This window comes from Phocoena phocoena, chromosome 3 (assembly GCF_963924675.1).
Source record: "Phocoena phocoena chromosome 3, mPhoPho1.1, whole genome shotgun sequence".
Lineage (NCBI taxonomy): Eukaryota > Metazoa > Chordata > Mammalia > Artiodactyla > Phocoenidae > Phocoena > Phocoena phocoena.
In genome coordinates this window covers 75,754,965-75,773,815 of record NC_089221.1, presented here as the reverse complement: position 1 = coordinate 75,773,815, position 18,851 = coordinate 75,754,965, and the positions used below count along the sequence as shown (strand labels likewise).

The 18,851-nt window shown below is 40.2% G+C and overlaps 1 protein-coding gene across 2 annotated transcripts in view; it reads left to right on the top strand.

The window, feature by feature from the left end:
- The window catches only part of ARB2A (ARB2 cotranscriptional regulator A), a 384,523-nt gene extending 384,304 nt beyond the window's left edge, over positions 1–219 (top strand). For both annotated transcript variants that reach the window (XM_065875007.1, XM_065875008.1), the window contains one exon: positions 77–219. In XM_065875007.1, the coding sequence (XP_065731079.1) occupies positions 77–219 (143 nt within the window). The remainder of the gene's footprint in view (positions 1–76) is intronic.
- Positions 220–18,851: the final 18,632 nt, after the last annotated feature.

Below are 18,851 nucleotides of genomic sequence, written 5' to 3'. Positions count from 1 at the left end.
AGAGCCCGGCTGTCCCGTCCCACCTGCGCCGGCAGCACGCGAGGCCACCTCGTAACTGAATCTGTGCATTTTGCAGGCACCGACCGTCACGAGCTAACTTCCTGGAAGAGCTTCCCGTCTATTTTCAAGTTCTTTACCGAAGCCTCTGAGGCAAAGACCAGTTCCCTGAAGCCGACTCTGACGCGGCGCTCCCACCGAATAAAGCACGAAGAGCTGTAAGAGGAGAGCGAGCGAGACGGGGGAGGGGAAGCCGAGGAAGCACACTCGAGCATATGCATCCACACGTCTCCCCACCGCCTGTTGTCGGCGAGCCGACTCCCAGCCCCTCATTAGATTGTTTTCTTCCTAGAGCACAGGGTCGTGATATATACATCTAAATAGCGTTTTGCATTATTTCTAGATGAGTGCAACTGTCAAAGCAATATGGGTTCACTGGTCGTGCTTCCTGCGGGCTGTGCTTGGGCTTCGCACTGCCCGTCAGCGCGCAGATTAAGGCCGACAGCGCCCTGCCCGGCGCGGCCGGCGCGCCTCTAATTGCCCTGATGGAGCCCGCGCCGGTGCTGCGGGGCGAGGGGCGTCTGCGCGGTCCTACCGCCCGCAGCCACGTAGCCGCAGCTCCGCTCCTCTCCTCTCCCCCGGCCCCCCTTCCCCCTGAATCATATCCATTTTTTTTCTCCCCCGAACCGAACCGAAGGAAACTTTTATTCTAGACTTAAAACTCCCGTTTTAAAAAGTTTTTTCCGTAAGGGCGTCTATGTCTTTTTTTTTAAGGAAGTCCCCCCCCCCCAAACCAAATTTAAATTCATAACGTGAATTCCGTGATGTACTGTGTAGTTCGGGGAGGGCAAATTGTTCTCTCCCTAACGATCTATTTTCATTTCGAGACCAGAAGAAAAACTGCATTAGAAAAATCTATAAAGTACCCAATCCACGTTATCGCTGGAAACCTTGCCAACTGAATACGAGAATTTACACAAGTCTCTAATTTCAGAAGAGATTGTTTAAACCAAAACATAATGATGAGCAAATCTTTTAAGTACATGTGGGAAAGGTTTCATTTTCAAGGGAGTTTCCAACTTTATCATTAGAATTTACTTTTTTAAATATATAATGTGTGTTGGGTAGCACTGTAATTTAGATAGCATACTTAAGTTTTGTTTAAATCTTAATGTGGAGGAAGTTTGTTGTTGTTAATTCTAAGTAGAGTGGTCTATTTTGAGCTTTCATAGAGTTAGACCTTTTTAGGGAGAATATTTTTTATCGTCGTAAGGAAAAGGAATCTGTGCGCTTGAACCTTTTCCTTCTGAAAGGCTTAGTGGGGCTAAAATGATTCTTTTAGTTTTCTGCTTCAACAGAAAGGGAAAGACCTGGTGTGGAAGACTTTTCTCCTCTCAATCCAATGGTATAATTCGTAGTAGTCCATCTCCTCTGTAAGGTTTTGCCTTACAGTTTCAACAATTAAGTATTTTAATCCAGCTAGGATCTGGCCAACTCTGTGAAATATGAGGTAAAATAAGTTAAGATTTTGCTGACTTTTAAATTCACGTGTTAAATCTTAACATTATTACTTTTTTAATTACTTGTAGAATTTAATTACCTAGTGAAGATTCTGTTTCTAATAAGTGAGGATCTGAATTTAGTATTTTTTTTCATCCTTTTTTAAAATATACGCAACAATATGCCTGCCTTACTTGAGGACACGACAAAATGTACCCAAAATAACTTAGAACTGTTTGACTCCTCAGAAAAATAACTTAAAATAACCACCTCATGGATAAAATGTTTTTATACTAGGAACCGATTTCAGCAAGTTTTAAAACTGGTAGTATCTGTGTTTGGTACACAAGTGCATTAATTAGTTTTCATAATTTTAATGATGGTAAATTAAGGTGATCTTTCTTTCAGTAATCTTATATGCATATCTTTCGATGTTATTTTAGCAGGAACAACATAGGAGGAAAAAGCAAAATGTCATTTTATCCAATTCCTTGGGTGGCTTAAAATGTGTAACCCCAGCAGCATCGAGCATGTTGCTCTGCAACCTTTTCTGTTTTAGAAGTCATAGTGAACTGTGTAAAATAATGGTACCTTCCACGGAGAGGATTTGAGAATTGATGTGGATTGAATATATTTTTCCAAGTGTTATAAATTGTGTGCTGTTTTCGGAATATTAAAATGTTCACAAGAAACTAGTTTTATTGCATTTTTTTAATCAGCACTTGTACAGTACTCAATTTGTGAAGCGTCTGCAGCTGAATTAGAGCAAACATCCTCAGGTTATAAACCAAATCACTCCTATTTCTTCTCTTCAGTTTTCTCACCCCTAGTTTTTAAAAAACCTTCACTTGTAACTAGAGTAAATCACTGCTTAGTTGCCTTTAATACCTTAAAACTACTGGGTTGTTAGGCCTTGTTTAACTATCTATAGAGAGCTATCTGCAAACTTAAGTTGTGTAAATGTAATTTCTACTTGTGGATCTGCGCTGTTGCAACCCAGAGGGAACTAGGCAACCTGTCCCAGACCTCCAACTGATTACTGATAAGACTCCTTGTAATGTAGAATCTTTTAACCTGTTGATTATGGGTTTGTTGGTATAAATATATTGTTTTCACCTCAGTTTTCCTGGAATAACAACAGTCAGTTGGTAGTAGCCCGCCTGCTTGGACGAGACAAGGGTTAACAATGTTTCTGCTCTGCTCTCCCATTTTGGTTTCTTTAAGACAAGTTTTCAGGAGAGTAGAGGTTTAAAGTTAGGAAGTGGGCTTTTTTTTTTTTTTTTTTTAAATTATATAGTGAGTTCTTAGAGGAAGTGGAATGGGAAGCAGGGAGTTGTTGATCAATCTAAGGTCCAGAATAGAACTGTTAAAACTTAAAAGCCAGATACTGGCTTTGGAGCTTTCTAAAGGTACTTAACTATACAGCCGTTAAAAGTTTTCATGGATATTTGAAGGCGGGGGGAGAAATCTTCTTGTATTAATTGTTCTTTTCTCAAGTTTCTGCCTTGTGCTTCAATTTGGATTGCATTATTGTTTATACCAAAAGAAAAGGAAACTAAAGCACAGGAGTTTCCTATATATTATATATTTCTGTTTACTATTTTAAAATAAAAAACAATTTTCCCAATATCCGGTGACTTATTATTCTTGTTCAGAAGCTCATTTAATCACTCACAGAGGTCAATAAAAGCAGAAACTTAATAAGAATGATGGGACAGCATTTATCAATATTTTAAACCTTATAGTTACTTATTACTATTATTGTTGCTGTAAGGTAATACCCTAACTTCAGTTGAGTCACTATTTAGCTTGGAACTTTCACAAAGCTTTTTTTAAGATATTTGTTTTTAAGACCTAAAATATCTCCTTAGCTACAAGGAAATTCGAACCCGTTGTTAAACTATCATTTTATAAAATATACTTTACTATATACGGTAAACAAATGTGTTTTCCAAAAGGACTCTGTTGAGGTTAAATTGCTCCCAAATCCCTGTATAGGTCCTTGATGTAGTACATCTAATCTGAAAATACCTTGTTTGTATTTATTTCACAGCTTTTCCTTCTTTAAAACCTGTAACTTTTTTGAGAGAGTGTGGGTGACAAAATATGTTAACTGTATTATCAGTGCTAATAAATTAGATTCTTTTCATTTTTCTCTGGATTATCCGGGGTTGCAGTCTAGACACATGTGTGTCTCCGGTTGGAATCATAGTTTGTAACTGTGGACTGACAGGTTCCTTTTGGTGTCTGTAATCCTGGTTCATTTAAGAAAGATTACTATTACAGAAAGGCTAAAATTTTCTCAAAATTTTTCCCTATGCCTTTGTAGAGAAAAATGTCTTTAAATAAGTGTGATATATTCTCAGTTTTGAAATATGGGTGGCCAAAAATAAGGATAATAGTAGTGGTTATTTTATGATTACTTATTAGGAGGTATAATAATATAAAATAAAAGACTCCAGGAGGTACTCCCTTTCAAAAATTGAATACTTTCCTTCCTTCCTTCCTTCCTTGTATAGTGTGACTGAGTGGGAGTCTCTTGAATTGTTCGTCTTCCTTTTATCTAATATTCGATTAATCTCCAAAAAGATCAGTTTGAGTCTGGGAAAGGGTTTTTAATCAACACTTCACAGAGCTTAAAGCTACCCTATCTAAAGCGTTAGCTTTGTTAGGCGGTTTTAGATTTAAAGCATTGCAACTGTCATGCACGTACTAAAAGTAAAGAATGTACACCAAGTGGAAGATGTTGAAAAGGGGGAAATAGCACAAAGTCGATTAACAGAGATTCGAGGATAGAAGTAGCCATCAAAGCATTCCAGCGTTTATCTCGAAATCTATGTAGGATAAAAAAAAAAAAAAAAAGAGGCAACAATGATAGTTTTAAACCTCACACTTAGGAGAGATGAATGTTGATTTAATTGATTCATTTGGATCGATGTTTTTAAAGTTTCACACCACTGATCTTTCATGTAGTGATGTCTTTAGCAGTCAGTGGTCTGACATGAGCCTTCTCAGATTTCATCAGTGGGACTCTCCATGACATCTGAAATTATGCAACAGCCTTCGCAATGGTAACTTTGGAATTGGGAGACCTTGATGCCAAAGAGCATGGTTACATTGAAGAACTCTTGTTAATTCTTAGCACAAAGGTTTTAGAGGAGTGGTAATTATAAATGAACCTTAAAGGTTAAAGTAACCAAATATTACGGAGTGGGCTTTAATTGCTAGATAGGAAAGAATCGTACTGAAAGTTTGACCATTAAGTGGATATCATGCAGTGACCAGTCTTTTCCCCTTGAATGGAAAAAAAGCTTGAAAATGGAAATTTGACTTAATCCATGAGGCCTTCCAGGCAACTTTTCCCAGTCCTTTGCCTTGAGATTTGTGAAAAACCTTTCACTATATCCTTTGTATTGTTGGAGTTGAGTTCTATTTGAAACATGTTTCTAGAAAAGAAATCTAGAGAGGCCCTGCATCTTTCTTTCCAGATCATTCCACGTTTTCTTCCTTGGCTAATACATTGGGTAATATGGGAGACTGTCATAGGTAAAATAATGTTGAACTGTACTTTGTAGCCAGCCTGCAGTACCAATACAAAGAATCTGAAATGAAAAGACAACCAACACCCCAAGAATGATATGTCTCTTTTTAAAGTTTACAATTTGAATAATGAACTTGGATAGAAACTTGGCAGGAAAACAAACCATGGCACCATCACATCACCAACCATTTTCACTTTTCTGTCCAATTTCAGAGTGCATGTGTTTGTGAGTATTTCACTAGATCAGTGACAGCTCTTTATTTGCATAATTATATGCTCTGGTCTGAAGAGAAAACTAACCCCCAAATTTCATGGGTCACCAAACTGCAACAATCAATGTTTTATCACATATGCTAAGCAAAATCTAAGAAGCTATATGAAGTTTCTTGGGGAGTTTTTACTCCTCAGAAAATTAAAGCGTTTTCCTCTCCTGAATAGATTCAAAATCTTTCCAAGTTCTTTGTAACTGAATTCTGTTTGAAGGCAAAACTAGAGATTAACATGTAGATCTGGATCTTAGGCTCACTAGCATTACTTCAAAGTGGCTTAAGAAGAGCAGCATTTTTGGAACACTAAACTTTTAAATTCTAAGTACTGTCCTTCATGCTATCAGGAAAAAAATTATTGGCCAAATTATGATTAGCCAAAATGAAGCCCAAATTAACTACAATTGAATATGAAGTTCATTTCCTTCTATGAAATACTCAGGGTTTTTTTTTAAAGACCTAATAGGAAAATATGTATATATGCATAGATATCTGTGTGTATGTGCACACACATGCATACACATATCCATCCATGGGGTACATATGGCCATTCCACCAGGATAGACAACATATACAGTATGTGTATGTCTTTTCAGTGCTGGTAACATAGTAGGTACTCCATATATGTTGGTCACCAGGATTGTTTGTAAACTTATTTTCTTTTAAATAAATTTTTCATGTTCAAATTCTGCAAGGCTTTGTAATAAATATTTTTCAATGCCTCAAGTTCATTTGCATCTGTAAATTATCTGTATGTGATGTGTATCAGTGTTTAAGGTTGGCTTTATTTCATTAAAGAAAAATTGATTCAAACTGTTGGTGTTTTTAGTTTATAGGCAATCTGCCAGAACATAGAGACACATGCAGGGAGTGACTGTTCGTTATGGAGTTATTAAAAATCCTGGAAAATGTGCTTTTACCTAGCCTCTTAAGGAGTATACTAAGTGCATGATTTAATTCTACTGCAAAAGGACTTAGGTCTGTATTTCATTTAAAAGCATATAGTACAATGTGTTTTATTTAAAGCGATCTGTTAGTAATAATATATTGACAGTTTCGTTGTCAGGTAATTTACGGTCATAAGAAAAGCATTAGAAAAAAGGAAACATTGAGCTAAAAAATTTAAGAATTGCATGGTTCTGAAGTATTTTATTCTCTATCTTGGAGAGGGATGAGAGGTCTTTAGGTCAGGCATCAGACATTTTCTAAAATATTCCTATTATTTCAAGCAAAAGAGAAACCAGTCTCTCCCAAGTTCTTAACTAAAGTTGAATTACAAGTGGAAGACACTTTCTTTCTCTTTTAGTGCAAAAACTTAAACATCTGCTTATCACTATCCACAATCATCACATCTCACCTTGTTGCTGTCCTTCCAAAATGTTCACCTAGTTATACTCCCTCTGCACCACCCCATCATCTACCTCCCCAATAATTGCTGCTTGCTGTCTTGGATTCCTCTGGGTGAAAATTCCTCAAAACTGAATCTGTAAAAAGAAATAAATACAAGTTTAGCTTTTTTGTCAAACATAATGAGTAAGCAAATGAGTTAATGTTTGCTGTCTGACTAAGCATTAAAGAGTGAAAAATAAAGAGTAGAACCCTTCTAGGTTACAATTTAAAGATTTTTAAGTTGGGGACCTATGTACCTCTGAGATCAATTTGCATTTTACTTTTAATGTATAAACTCTTAAAAGGAAAATAATAGACAGTACATATCCCTAATTACTTTTTTTTTTTTCTCTCTATTTGACCTTTGTGGGGACCTTGCTATGAGTTTCAGATAGAGTTCTCGGTTTTCTCTTCTGCCTGGGACACACAAAAATCTGTTATTTCCTATAGAGTTCCACACATGAGGTGATTGACCCTAAAGCTGAACGGGCTTTCTCTTTTTATCATTTTCATTTCTTTTTGCTCAAGTACCACCTAATCCCATTGTGCCTGAAAAAGGTATCTATGATCCAGTTCATCTTCATGTACCTCCAAATAATTTTCCAAAGGCTTGTTTTCTTCTTTGTCTTATTTTAACTATAATTACATAAAATGGCTTTTTTCCAGTAAATGTTCCCACTGTCTCTGGGTACCTAGATAACCAGGATTTATCAATTGACGAAATATTGATGGTTTGTTGTGGTGGTTTTGGTTTGGGGGTTTTGTAGGGGGTTTTGTGTGGGTGGTTTTCTTTTGTCTGGTTTTGGTTTTGGTTTTTTGCTTTGCCTCAATAAATTACTTAATATCATCCCCTGGAATAGCCAGCTCTAAAAATAACCCTAGCACAGAGTGTCACAATTTGGCTTTCATACAGTTTCAAAGGAAAACCATTAAAAATGCATTGATCTCACAAATATTGATCTAGTGCTTGATATCAAATATCAACTGAGATGCTGTCAGGTGCTGCTGATCATTGTGTCAGCTGTCTGAATTCTCGTCCCTTTCCTTCTTCACTGTCACATGGATTCAAGTTGCTAAGGCTAAGATGTTTCATGGTTAACATAATTAAGAAAAATTGTTTTCCTGTTTTTCACATTTCTGGTTTGACAAAACATAGTCATATTCTACCTGAAATTTTGTCACATAATTTCACATATATATACAGACACATAAACTTTGTGTAAAGCAAAACAAAACATGTATTTTACACATATGTAAAAACCTATATATGTTTTCTCTCTCCCTCTCCTCCCCACCTCTTTTAACAAAAGTGTGATTTACTTCCTAGGTAAGCTATGTTTCTATTTAGTTCTTTATCCTCATTTTGAAATACTTTCTATTTGCATCTTGCTTTCTTTCTGGGCACATGTCTTTTAAGAAATCAAATCTGTTTTAAGAGAATGCAGTTGTTATAGTACCATTTTGGAACTTAAAATGAAATCAACCATTTCAAATTCACACACACACACACACAACAATAGATAAATTGCTCCTTTTATTCTTGCTAACAAAAAAATATAACTCAAGTATTTGGCCAGCGTGAAGTTTAGAGAATTATTTAAATGAAACTGGATCTATATATTTTTAATACTTTCTCGATAAACTCATCATCTAACAGGCAAAGTCATGCTGTGCTTTTTATACGGTATCAAACCTGGAAATAGCTAAGAGCCTTTGGATATGTTTAAAGTCTCAAATCACCTTTTTTCTTTCCGCCTTCCTCTTTACTTGGTATGTCAAGAATTGATAATTACATTACTTTGAAATATTGGAACACTTTAAGGAGGAAACCGTCCTATAATGACCAGTTACCGCTGCTGTCTGACTCAGCAGTGCAGGCTGAGAAATAGGGGAGAACCCTCGTAGAGTGCTGTTTAAATTGTACATCCATGTGCGTATTTTCCACATTCATGGGAAGAAAAACAAATCCCAGCCGCAGGAGTTCTCGGTTTCTCTTCCCCCTTTTACACCTGAGCTCGGTTTGGGTGCAGCGAAATGAAGCGAAATGAAGCCGCGTTCTTCCCAGCACCATGGACAGCACCCAGCGCGCCCCCTTCCCTCTCCCCTCCGCCAGAACCCCGAAGTTCCGGCGCTCGCCTGATTCCTCTCTCCGACCACCCCCTCACCATAGGAAACTGGCGCTCGAAATCTTAGGATCTGAGCCCAAAGCGACAATGGGTTTAAAAAGTATACAGTTTGTGGGTAGAGAGTCTTGTTTGCTCCGTGCCGAGTGTTAACTAGAGTGCCACAGATTTGACACACCGTTTGCCTGCTCCCCGAATTTGCATCTACTTTATAATGAAAGCAGCGCCACTCTCAGTCATTTTTGTGGCAGAAGTCTTATCCACAACTTTTCTTTGGCCAACTTCTCACAGCCACCCCTTAGCTGGCCAGAGCTGTACCGGCACCGGTTTAAGAGCTCTGTACTGTGAGTCCATTCTCCCTGGGCTGGTGATCTCAGTCGCGAGAGACCTGTGGACCGAGAGCTGTGCGTTCAGACCCACTGGGCCCTCGGTCCCACGGCTCTGTCCGTGGCTGGAGCCGTCTCACCCGGGTGCGCCCAGGTACTGGTTAATTACCGCCCGGTAGCAGGTGGTTGTGCAGCGGGCGCCCGGCCGGCGGCGCGCTAAAGAGCTTGACAGAAACTTATCTGACAGCACTAAAAGGGGGCGCGTCTGGCTCAGTACCCACCACCACCTCTTTTCCTACTTTCAGACCTCGACTCCAAGCTCCAGATTTCGGCATGCCTCCCTCTTTGGCTCTCCTTTTTACTGTCGGGTTAAGCAAAATACAATAAAGGAAGATTACTTTCGTGTGGTGTCTTTTTCATTGCATGATCTCCCTAGCAACCTTTAAGTCACCACTCTTAAGACAAGACTAGTTTTTAAAGATTTCAAATTGCACCTTCCTTTATTGAAACTTGCCTCACTTGTTGGACTTTAAGTGAAATCTCTTCCCTCCCTCTGGAACCCTGTTCTAATCATCTACTCTCTTGAACCGACTTTGAGGACCAAAGTATTAGGTTTAGAGCAGGCAAGATGGCCAAAAACAAATTTCTATTAAAATATCGATTGTACAAAAATCGTTTCAAATCAACTTAATCCAAACTTTACCAGAAAGGGCCAGGAAAGTGAAAAAGGGGGAGAATTCTGGTATCTTACAGTAAGAAGTTTCTTTCCTCTAAAATAGCCTCGACAAACCGATTACAAAATTGCTTTTGTATAGTAACATGGATTACAATGCCTTTCAGGATAAAATGATTCTTTAGCATAGTATTACAATGACAAATTTCTGTGAATTCCTCAGCTTAGTGGCAATTCAGCTTCAAAACACTCTATTTTTCTATCCCATGAGACATACAAATATTTTATTAAATATTTCATAGGTTAACAATTCAGTCTGTTTTCTCACATAGCGCTGCTTACACAAAATTTTTGCCCCTTTTTTAGTGTGCAAAGTCATTGCTGAGTTATCTCCAAAGGTAATTTTTTCTCATAGTTTGGTCGCTCTTGTGGTCTCATGAGTCGTTTTGCCCAAATTCTAAGACAAGTCCGTGCTACAAGAGAAACTCGGCCACACCGGGAGCTATTTTAACTAGCCGAACGACCCTCCTATGAAAACTAGGGAAATGCATTGTGGCAGCTGAAGTGTGCAGGGTAACAAAGGGGACCTGTTGAATAATAGGAACTTGGAGACTCGCACATTCTAGACTGGGGATCCACCTCCCAGTTGTGAAACTACAACTGAAATATCTCCATAATGTTTGAATGTCTTTGGTTGGTGTATTTTTACGGAATTTATTCTATGAACTGGGTTTCCATCTTTGGATAAATGAATATTTCATTCTTACCTTCCAGAGGTTCAGGAACAAGAAAGAGAATCAGGTGTGGAGAAGGACGTGGAACTTTCCTCTGTTGGTGTGGGGAACTTGTGGAGATTTGGGTGGAATAGAGAGCAGTTATTGAACTCCTGGGTGTCTAGCATTTGTTCCTTCAATCTGGGTTTTTGGGAATCTCTTTCCTTCACTGGAGATTTCCCTTATGACCCGCGGACAGGGTGGCTAAGATCTCTATTTAATTAATCAGGAATTTCTTTTTTTTTTTTTTTTAAGTGTATTCTTGACAGAGTTTCAGAATGATGTTTGTGGGTTATTCTAAGTTAATCAGAAACTCCCAGACCTGGGTGGATATTTCAGGACCACTTTGCCAGAAAAAAATGTGGCGAAAAGAAGTGCAAGAAAACTTGATTTTCTTGTTTTCAAAAGACAAATCAGTCAAAACACTGAGTGATACTGATTAGGTCCCCCTGAAAAGGAGGTTCTCCAGTGATGTTTGCTCACCACCTGCATGTGTTCGATAAAACTTTAAACCATTTTACAGCACACATGGCCATTCCCCCCGCAACACACACCTTATCCCAGCTTTTTCTTTAATTCCAACCCCACTCTTCTAGAGAGTTGTTTCTGTCCTATCCACTTTTTTCCTCCTTCAGAGTCTTTTAAAATAAGTTTCCTGTCTCTTGCCCATTTGTCAATGTCAAATATACACTGCCTATTTAGTTAAAGTGTGTATTTCATATGTTATAAAAGAACAGCCTTCTTTATTTGGTTTCTTGGAAATCAATAATCTCTTAAACACTTTCCAAGACCCCTTGGGGAAGGGAGAAATGTAAACAATAACTATCAAACTTCAACATGACAGTATTGGTTAAAATCTGCTGGGTGATCATGCAAGTTCGGGTAGGTAATAGGGAATGTCTTCCTATCCCGAGATAGGAAGGGACCCAAGGTATCTGATGCCAGGCTCCATCCTCTGCAACTTGCCCGGGGAGCTAGCCATCTTGGAGAATCGGGAGCTAATTCTAACCTAGCTTACAAGACATCTTAATAGCCAGACTGGTCTACAAATGACTGAGCTGGGAGATGGCTGTATGACCACAGGGAGGTTGCAAAATACATTTATCCCCATTAAAAGAAACATCATAATTTCAGTCTTTCCTGACATAATTAAAGGCTTGGGTAACACTCTCTTATTTTGTCTCATGCTGTGAAAAATATCACCTACGCCTCTGGTGAATAAAACTTTAAAGAAACTTTAAAATAAATCCAGCAGTTTAATTTCTGCTTTTTAAAGTTAGTCTGTATGTGAAGAAATAGAAAAAGCATTAGAGCAACTGAGTCACACATTAGCTATCTAGCAGTTTAACATTAGAGAAGAGAATACACCTAGTTTTCAACTTACCCAACTTTTAAAACTAGATGTGTTCCCCGAAAATAATACCTGATTGGATTAAATTTGCAGGAGATTATAAACTAAGCTCTCAAGAAGGTAATAAAATATACGAAATCTCTTGAGTAAATGGTTGGGAGAGATTTATAAGCGTTTGAGGATCTGGTGATCCATTGGAAGCAGAGCTTACTCAAATTTGAATTTTCATGATCAACTTTCAACCCTGAGAAAACGAGAGCCATTTGCCTAACTTAATCTGGAACATATGTTTGCACCAGTAGCAGGTTTTTTGGTTTGTGGCTGGGGCCGATCAAGTTGTAAATTTTCCGTTTTAGGTTTTCAGCGCCTGCTAGTTTCAGCCTAACACCTAAAGAGAGACCGCGGGGTTCTCCACCAAAGCAGCCAAGGTTTGACAAAAGGTTTCCAAACCACCCAGCTCTGAGTGTTATTGATTTTCCTAAAGATGGAACATTTCTATACAAATTAGTTCTCTAAATCCTAAAAGCAAGTAGCAAGTTAAACTCTCTTTTGTTAAAATGTTTGTAAAATATCTACATAGAAGGTTTTTTTTTTTTTTTTTTTTCATTTTCATCCTCACCTGCAACCTTTTCTTTAAGGGGCGCACAATGGTTTGAGAGCGATGGGTGCTGTGAAAGTGACATCTTCATTCGACAAAACAACATACAGGTCCTTTTGGCTCATCTTAATTTTTTCCATCAGAAACTTAGAGCTATTGATTTTGTCTCTTTGTGCCTCAACACAAAGAAGTATTTTTTAAAAGTGTTTTGAATATCTGAGAAGAATCACCTAGTGATTAAAATAAATATACATTAGAATCCACAAATAGCCCTTCACAAGCTTTATGGTAGCCTTTATTACTAATATTAAAACACATTTCTTTGTGGACATGAATTGTAGTTTTTTGGGCTTTAAACAAATTATAATACTTTAAAATCAATGAATGGCATGCCATAATGATAAATGAAAGTAATAAGTTCCCTAAGATTAGCTTAACTCATCTTGAAATGGAAATAGGTAATAGTAGTGGGAGCCGGAGGTGAGCTCTTGGTGGTAAACCTCAAGGATGGTAAATAACCATCTGGACCTGCTGATTTATCTTCTTCCTGAAAACCTCAATCAGATTACTGGAGGAAAAGTTACAAAAGTGCTTTTATGATATGCATCAGAACGGATAATTGAGCCATAAATGTACCCTAGGTTCAGGTGCAGAGTTTCACTCAATTTTATTTATTATACGGATTAAGGTGGGCAGCTCCCACCTGGGCGCTACCTTAATCAAAAAGTGAACAAGGGTGACAAAAACAAGGGCAGTAATAACATTACCAGCACTGTGTTAATCAAATGCCCACAACTAGTTGAGAACAACGGTGCTAACTAAAAAGCCGCTTTAATTCTGAAACGGAAGGTCCTGAGACACCGAGCGCCATCTAGCAAGCAAAGTTAGAATCAAAGTCAAGCGCAGAGCACAGAGCGACTAGGGAATTGGGAGGTAAAGATGCACTCGCTGCGACTTAACCACTGGCCCAGTCTCACCTGAGCCCAACGCTACCTGCAGGTTTCTGCTCCTCGCCCCACAAGCCAGCTCAGACAGACTTAACTACTGAGGTGAGACAGACCCTTTCTGCCTCAGGCTAAGGCTAAAGGACAGCTCCTCACAGGGTTGCTTATTGTCTTTAATTAGAACAAGCGGCCTTTCCGTTCCCCCCATCCCCACCTCCAAAACCAGTGCAGCATCTAACTAATTCTGCACCTTCCTCTCCAGATGGGGACCAAGAGCAGTGCCTGAAAGGCTCACCTTGGGCTGACATGACTCCCAGGGGTTCAGCACACAGGAAAGCACATCGCTGGGAAATCCTAGCAGGATTTGAGAAGTCATTCTGAGTTTACAAGGCTGCCCAGACGTCTCCTGACACGCAATTCGAGCCATCTCTGAGTGGCATAAGACACAGATTTCCTTAACAAGCCACGACCGGTCATGGAAACTGAATGCAGCCTTCAAAATATAAATAACATAACTTTATTCTTCTCCAGGCAACCGGGTCTTTGATATTTCCTTTGGCTGAAGAAAAGTCAAAGGTAGCCAAGATGCTGCCAAATATCCCTGTTAGTTTGTAGCTTGAGGGAGAAAACAGCACTTTCCCCATCTTTTAGGTTTGAATGATGTTACCTAATTATATGAATATTCTGTGGAACTTGGCTAACAAAACACAGCTTCTGAGATTGTGATATGAAGAAAGTAAAGAACAGTTTGCTGGTTTCTGTATAGGCAAGAATCCCATATTTTTCTTTTAAACTAGTTGATCTGAATGCAAAAGACTAAGGGGTTCATCTCATATCTGCTTTCTAAAGTACTTCTGTTGATTCTTCCTGGAATTTCATTTTAAGATTGGTGGTGGGGGAATCCGTGTATGTACATGTTAGCCTTAAACTACTCCTAATCTCCTGCTATTGAATATTGTCTTTATAATAACTCATCGATTCACATTGCTCTTAGAATGCAGAGCCAGAGCTTGGGTTTTCTATTGTTCTGTCCCCTGCTCCAACCCCACACATACAAATTTTCCCAATTAAGTGTTTTGTGAAAATAAACCAACCAACCAAACAAACAAAAAAACTTAGAAAAATGAATATTAAAATATTCCAGTTGATTTTTAACTGCTACTCCAATCTCAGGTTTGCTTCTCAGTGAAAAAAGGCAAGACATAATAGATATGAAATAACAATTCTCTTTATTTTCTACTCTGCTATTTACTGTACAAAACAATCACGTTGAGAATCAAGGAAGTGTTAGATAAGAATATGCTCCACGTGCTCAGTAAAACATCTCCACAGGTTATAGTAGTTACAGGAGGAAAAATCCCACAAAGATCATAACCCACCCAACAAACCTAAGCCAGTAAGGAGCTTAAGCTACAATTTACAAAACATCTAAAACATTTCTATGAAACCTCCTCGTCTCCTTATGCCTGAAAACATATGTCAAGATCTGAAGATAGAAACTGTAGATACAGTTCACACTGCCTCTTCTTCCCCTCTTCCTCTCTGAAGTTCAGAGACATTCCCAGGCCAGTCTTGCCTTGGATCACAATAAAAATTTAACTTTTTTTGTTATTGGTGTCAGATTAAATAGCACATTTCTCCCGTCAAGGTTTTCTTAAACACGGAACCTTCTCCTAGACAGGGTACCCAGCTGTTTAATTTAACATTGATTTATTGCTTTTAAAAGTAAATTTACACACATGCCAGCAGCGCTCCGTTTTGTTTCCCCAGACTCTGAGATTTATTTTCTACTTAGCGCTTGTCTGACAGAACAATGTCCTTTAACTTTATTACACATCGATGAGGAAATCTGTCTTATTTTTGTTCAGATTTATTGCTGTGTTGCTTGTGGGGACTTTTGTGATCCAGAAAGGCTGAGGTCCGAAAATAAATAGAAAATTAAACAGAGCTGATCACAAAGTAATAGTCAAAACCTAGAATATGGCCCAGCATATTCCAACCTGCTGAGGGGTGAGGTGGGGTGGAGGATGAAGCTCCCTTCGTGAGCACAGTTACTCAGGAAGGGAAAAATTACTTTAATGGGCATATAGCATTTGAAATTTAAGTAGCCAAACCTGGGTTCTGTAAGGTCTCCAAGTTCTTGGTTCAAATGTATTTGGAGCTAGAGGGCAGGGAGGTGCATCTGCATGACCCCCAGCCCATGGCTGTCTTACCTCCATGCAGGACTCCCAATTATCACATGTTTGTGATGACTGAGCCCAAGGGAATTAAGATGGACTTTGAAGCAGCTTTTACGGTACACTTCATCTACATTTGGGTTTTCTTTAGTTCTCATGAAAAGGGCCACTTTCTTCTTTTCATTGATATACTGTCTTTGTGTCCTTCATTTCACACTCTTTTAAAAAGTTCTCTCATCAGATCAAGTGCAAAAAGGAGGGATGACATAATAACCATCGTAATCATGATAACAACAACAAACAACTGGTACTGTGGGTTTAAATCTTTTTTTAAAAGAAGCTTTTCTCCTCTATAAGGCATGGCCCTCCAACACTACTTTTTTCTTAAACCTGAGGTTGAGAATGGAGATGATAAACGTGTTTCTAAGGTTAAGTTATAAATCCAGGCAGGCTTTAAAAATCGGCGCGTGTGTGATGAGTTTTACTCACCCAACCTGATTTCTCAGAGGCATCTGACACCTTAGAGGTGTTCAAAAAAGGACACATTCTTTTCTAGTAAGAAGTAAATCTGTGATAGGTTTTGTTATTGGGGTGAGGGGAAACTTTCTTTCCCTAACAAACATATCATCTTTGACTAAAGACCTCTGTCCGAGAGCTTGACTTATCCACTCTGGTCAGTGAGGCCACAAAAACATGTTAAAATGTTTTCAATAATTTTTACGAACTCAAGAAGATTTTTTAAAGTTTAATGCATCATTCTTTCTCCTGAAATACACCAAGACACGTTGGCACACGCACTTCCTACCTTAAAAAGAAAGAAAGAAAAGAGAAAGGAAAGAAAAGAAGAGAAAAAGGAGAGATCTCTGTCTTTAAAGGGAGGGGAGGGGAGTGACTTCGAAACCTTGAAAATTCTCCTGTGCGTACGCGGAGCTTCTCCCCACCCGCCCCTCCCCGTTTGCTCCTTGAAAAGGAGTCCTGTCACTCAGAAAGGAGCTACTTCTTCCACCTCCTTCCCATCCACCCCCAGGCCGGTCCCCCTCAGCCTCGCAGCCTGGCCCCTGCCCACCCCGCGGCCCTCCCCGCGCACACAGTTTCTTCCGAGTGCTTTTCAAGCAAGAGCTGGAGAGATGAGACGTGCGGCTTCTCCAACGCGGAGCCAGACAAGTACTTCTCATCCCGGCGGCGCGCGGCCCGGCGCAGCCAGCGCGAGGCCCGCCGCGCTTTTTATGTCGGGAAGCTACACGGCACCCCCGGGTCGGCCGCCCCTCCCAGCGGGGGTTCGCGACGCGGCGCCCGGGCCTGTCACGTGCCCGCGCCCCGCGCCCCACGGAGCCCTTTGTTCGGCCTCGGTGCCCACGCGCGGCTGCGGCGGCTGGGCGGTGCCGCGGGAGGGATGCTCCGGGATGACCGCCGGGCTGGCCCGGCTCGGCCTCAGCTCGCTGGGACGGGCCCGAAACACCTTGAGGGGACGCCCCAAACGCTGGGCAAATCGAGATTCCCGGCACTTTGGGGGAAACGGACCTGGGCCACCCCCCATGTTTCAAACCCAAGGCACAAAGGGGGGTGAGGGGCCCAGGGAGGGCGCACTCCTCATAGGAGTGTAACCACTGCGCCGACTTCCCTCCTCCTTTCCATTCCGCCTCACCAGTTTCTCGTCTTTTTTTCTCTTCTCTTACCCTCTGCCACGCTCAGAGGCTCAGTGGGTGGGAGTGTGTGTGTGTAAATGTATTTGTGTGTGTGCGTGCAGTTAGGTGGAAATTTCATAAGAATATGCTCGACACTTATAAACTTGCCAGGGTGGGGGGAACATGCTCTCGAGTAAAGGCAGTGGAGGGAGAGTTTATGCGACTTATTTGGGAGGAAATAGGGGGTCAGATTTGGTCTAAGTGGAACATCTGCAAAACATTCAAGCAGCTTATTCAACAAAGAATCTAGCCATTTATTGTAGAAATAATAAAAAGCCACTAATGATTATGGTTCCCACCCCTTCCCCCAAAAGGCCAAATCCTAATGAAATAATTCAAAGGTAGGCCTCATTTCCTAATAGTGGAATTAAACAACAACAAAAAAGAGCCCAACTAAACTTTCCAGCTCTGCCTTCTTAAGGGCCTGGGAACCTTGCTGAGAAATTAGGTAAATAAAAGGCGAGTTGAAATTTCTGTTGAGCTCAGGCCGCAGTGCCCCGACTTGCACGTAGTTCTGCCTTGATACACAATTAAATTACAGTAAATTCCTCTTTAAATAATACAATTTGGAAGACTCTTAAGGATTCGAAGATGTCTGGGGTTAAGGAGCTTTTAAACCGTCAGTTTTTAAATGGCTTGTGCAATGAATACGCTACCTTTAAATCCTAAAGCCATTATAAATATGCTATACATCTGGGTGCCAGTTTATCTCTCCATATTTCTTTTTAAAATGAGGAAAGCATTCATAAAAAGCTACTTGGCACACTTTATTTTAGGAAAGCAGATGTTAATTTTTTCACGTATCATTTTATGACCAACTACATGTGTAACGTTGGAAAGCATCCAGAACGCCTCTATTATTTGCTAAATGACTGTTAGTTGCGGCATATTATCCTCAGCCTAACCATGGTATAGGTTATATCAATAAAGTAAACATCTGTGATTTTTTAACCAGGGGATGGGGGTATAAAGAGTTACTATAAACGAGGAAGGAAAAAAAAAAAAAAAAAGAGTTCGGGTAGGAAGCGCACACCTGCGTTGCAGCAAAGAGGATATTTATATTGTTCGATGCAAAACAAAGTCCCTCAGTCGGGCACTCGGGGATATTTACATGACGGGAGATAAAGTTGAAAGCCTTTCCCGGCGTGCCAAATGGGATTCTCCCTGTGGCCTTCTGCGTGGCAAGATAACAGGTACTGAGCGCTCCTGGCGGCGTCAGGCATCCGCCCGCCTCACCCCCTCCCCCGCCAGCCGGCCCCAGGCCCAGCCCGAGTTGAGCCGGGCGCTCGGGCTCTAGGAATTCCCAGGCACTGCGGAAATTTCAGCGGGGTTCCCAGCCTAGAAATCTGCTCAGGAAGCGTCCTCATTTGCCCTGCGTCGCTCGAGGACGCCGGCGCCCAGGCTAAGCCAGTGGCGTGATAATTAATGGAATACAATATTTATGGTCGGATGTATTGACTCTGAAGCGAGCGCGCCGTGTAGACAGTCCGTGGGGGTCTGACAAACAG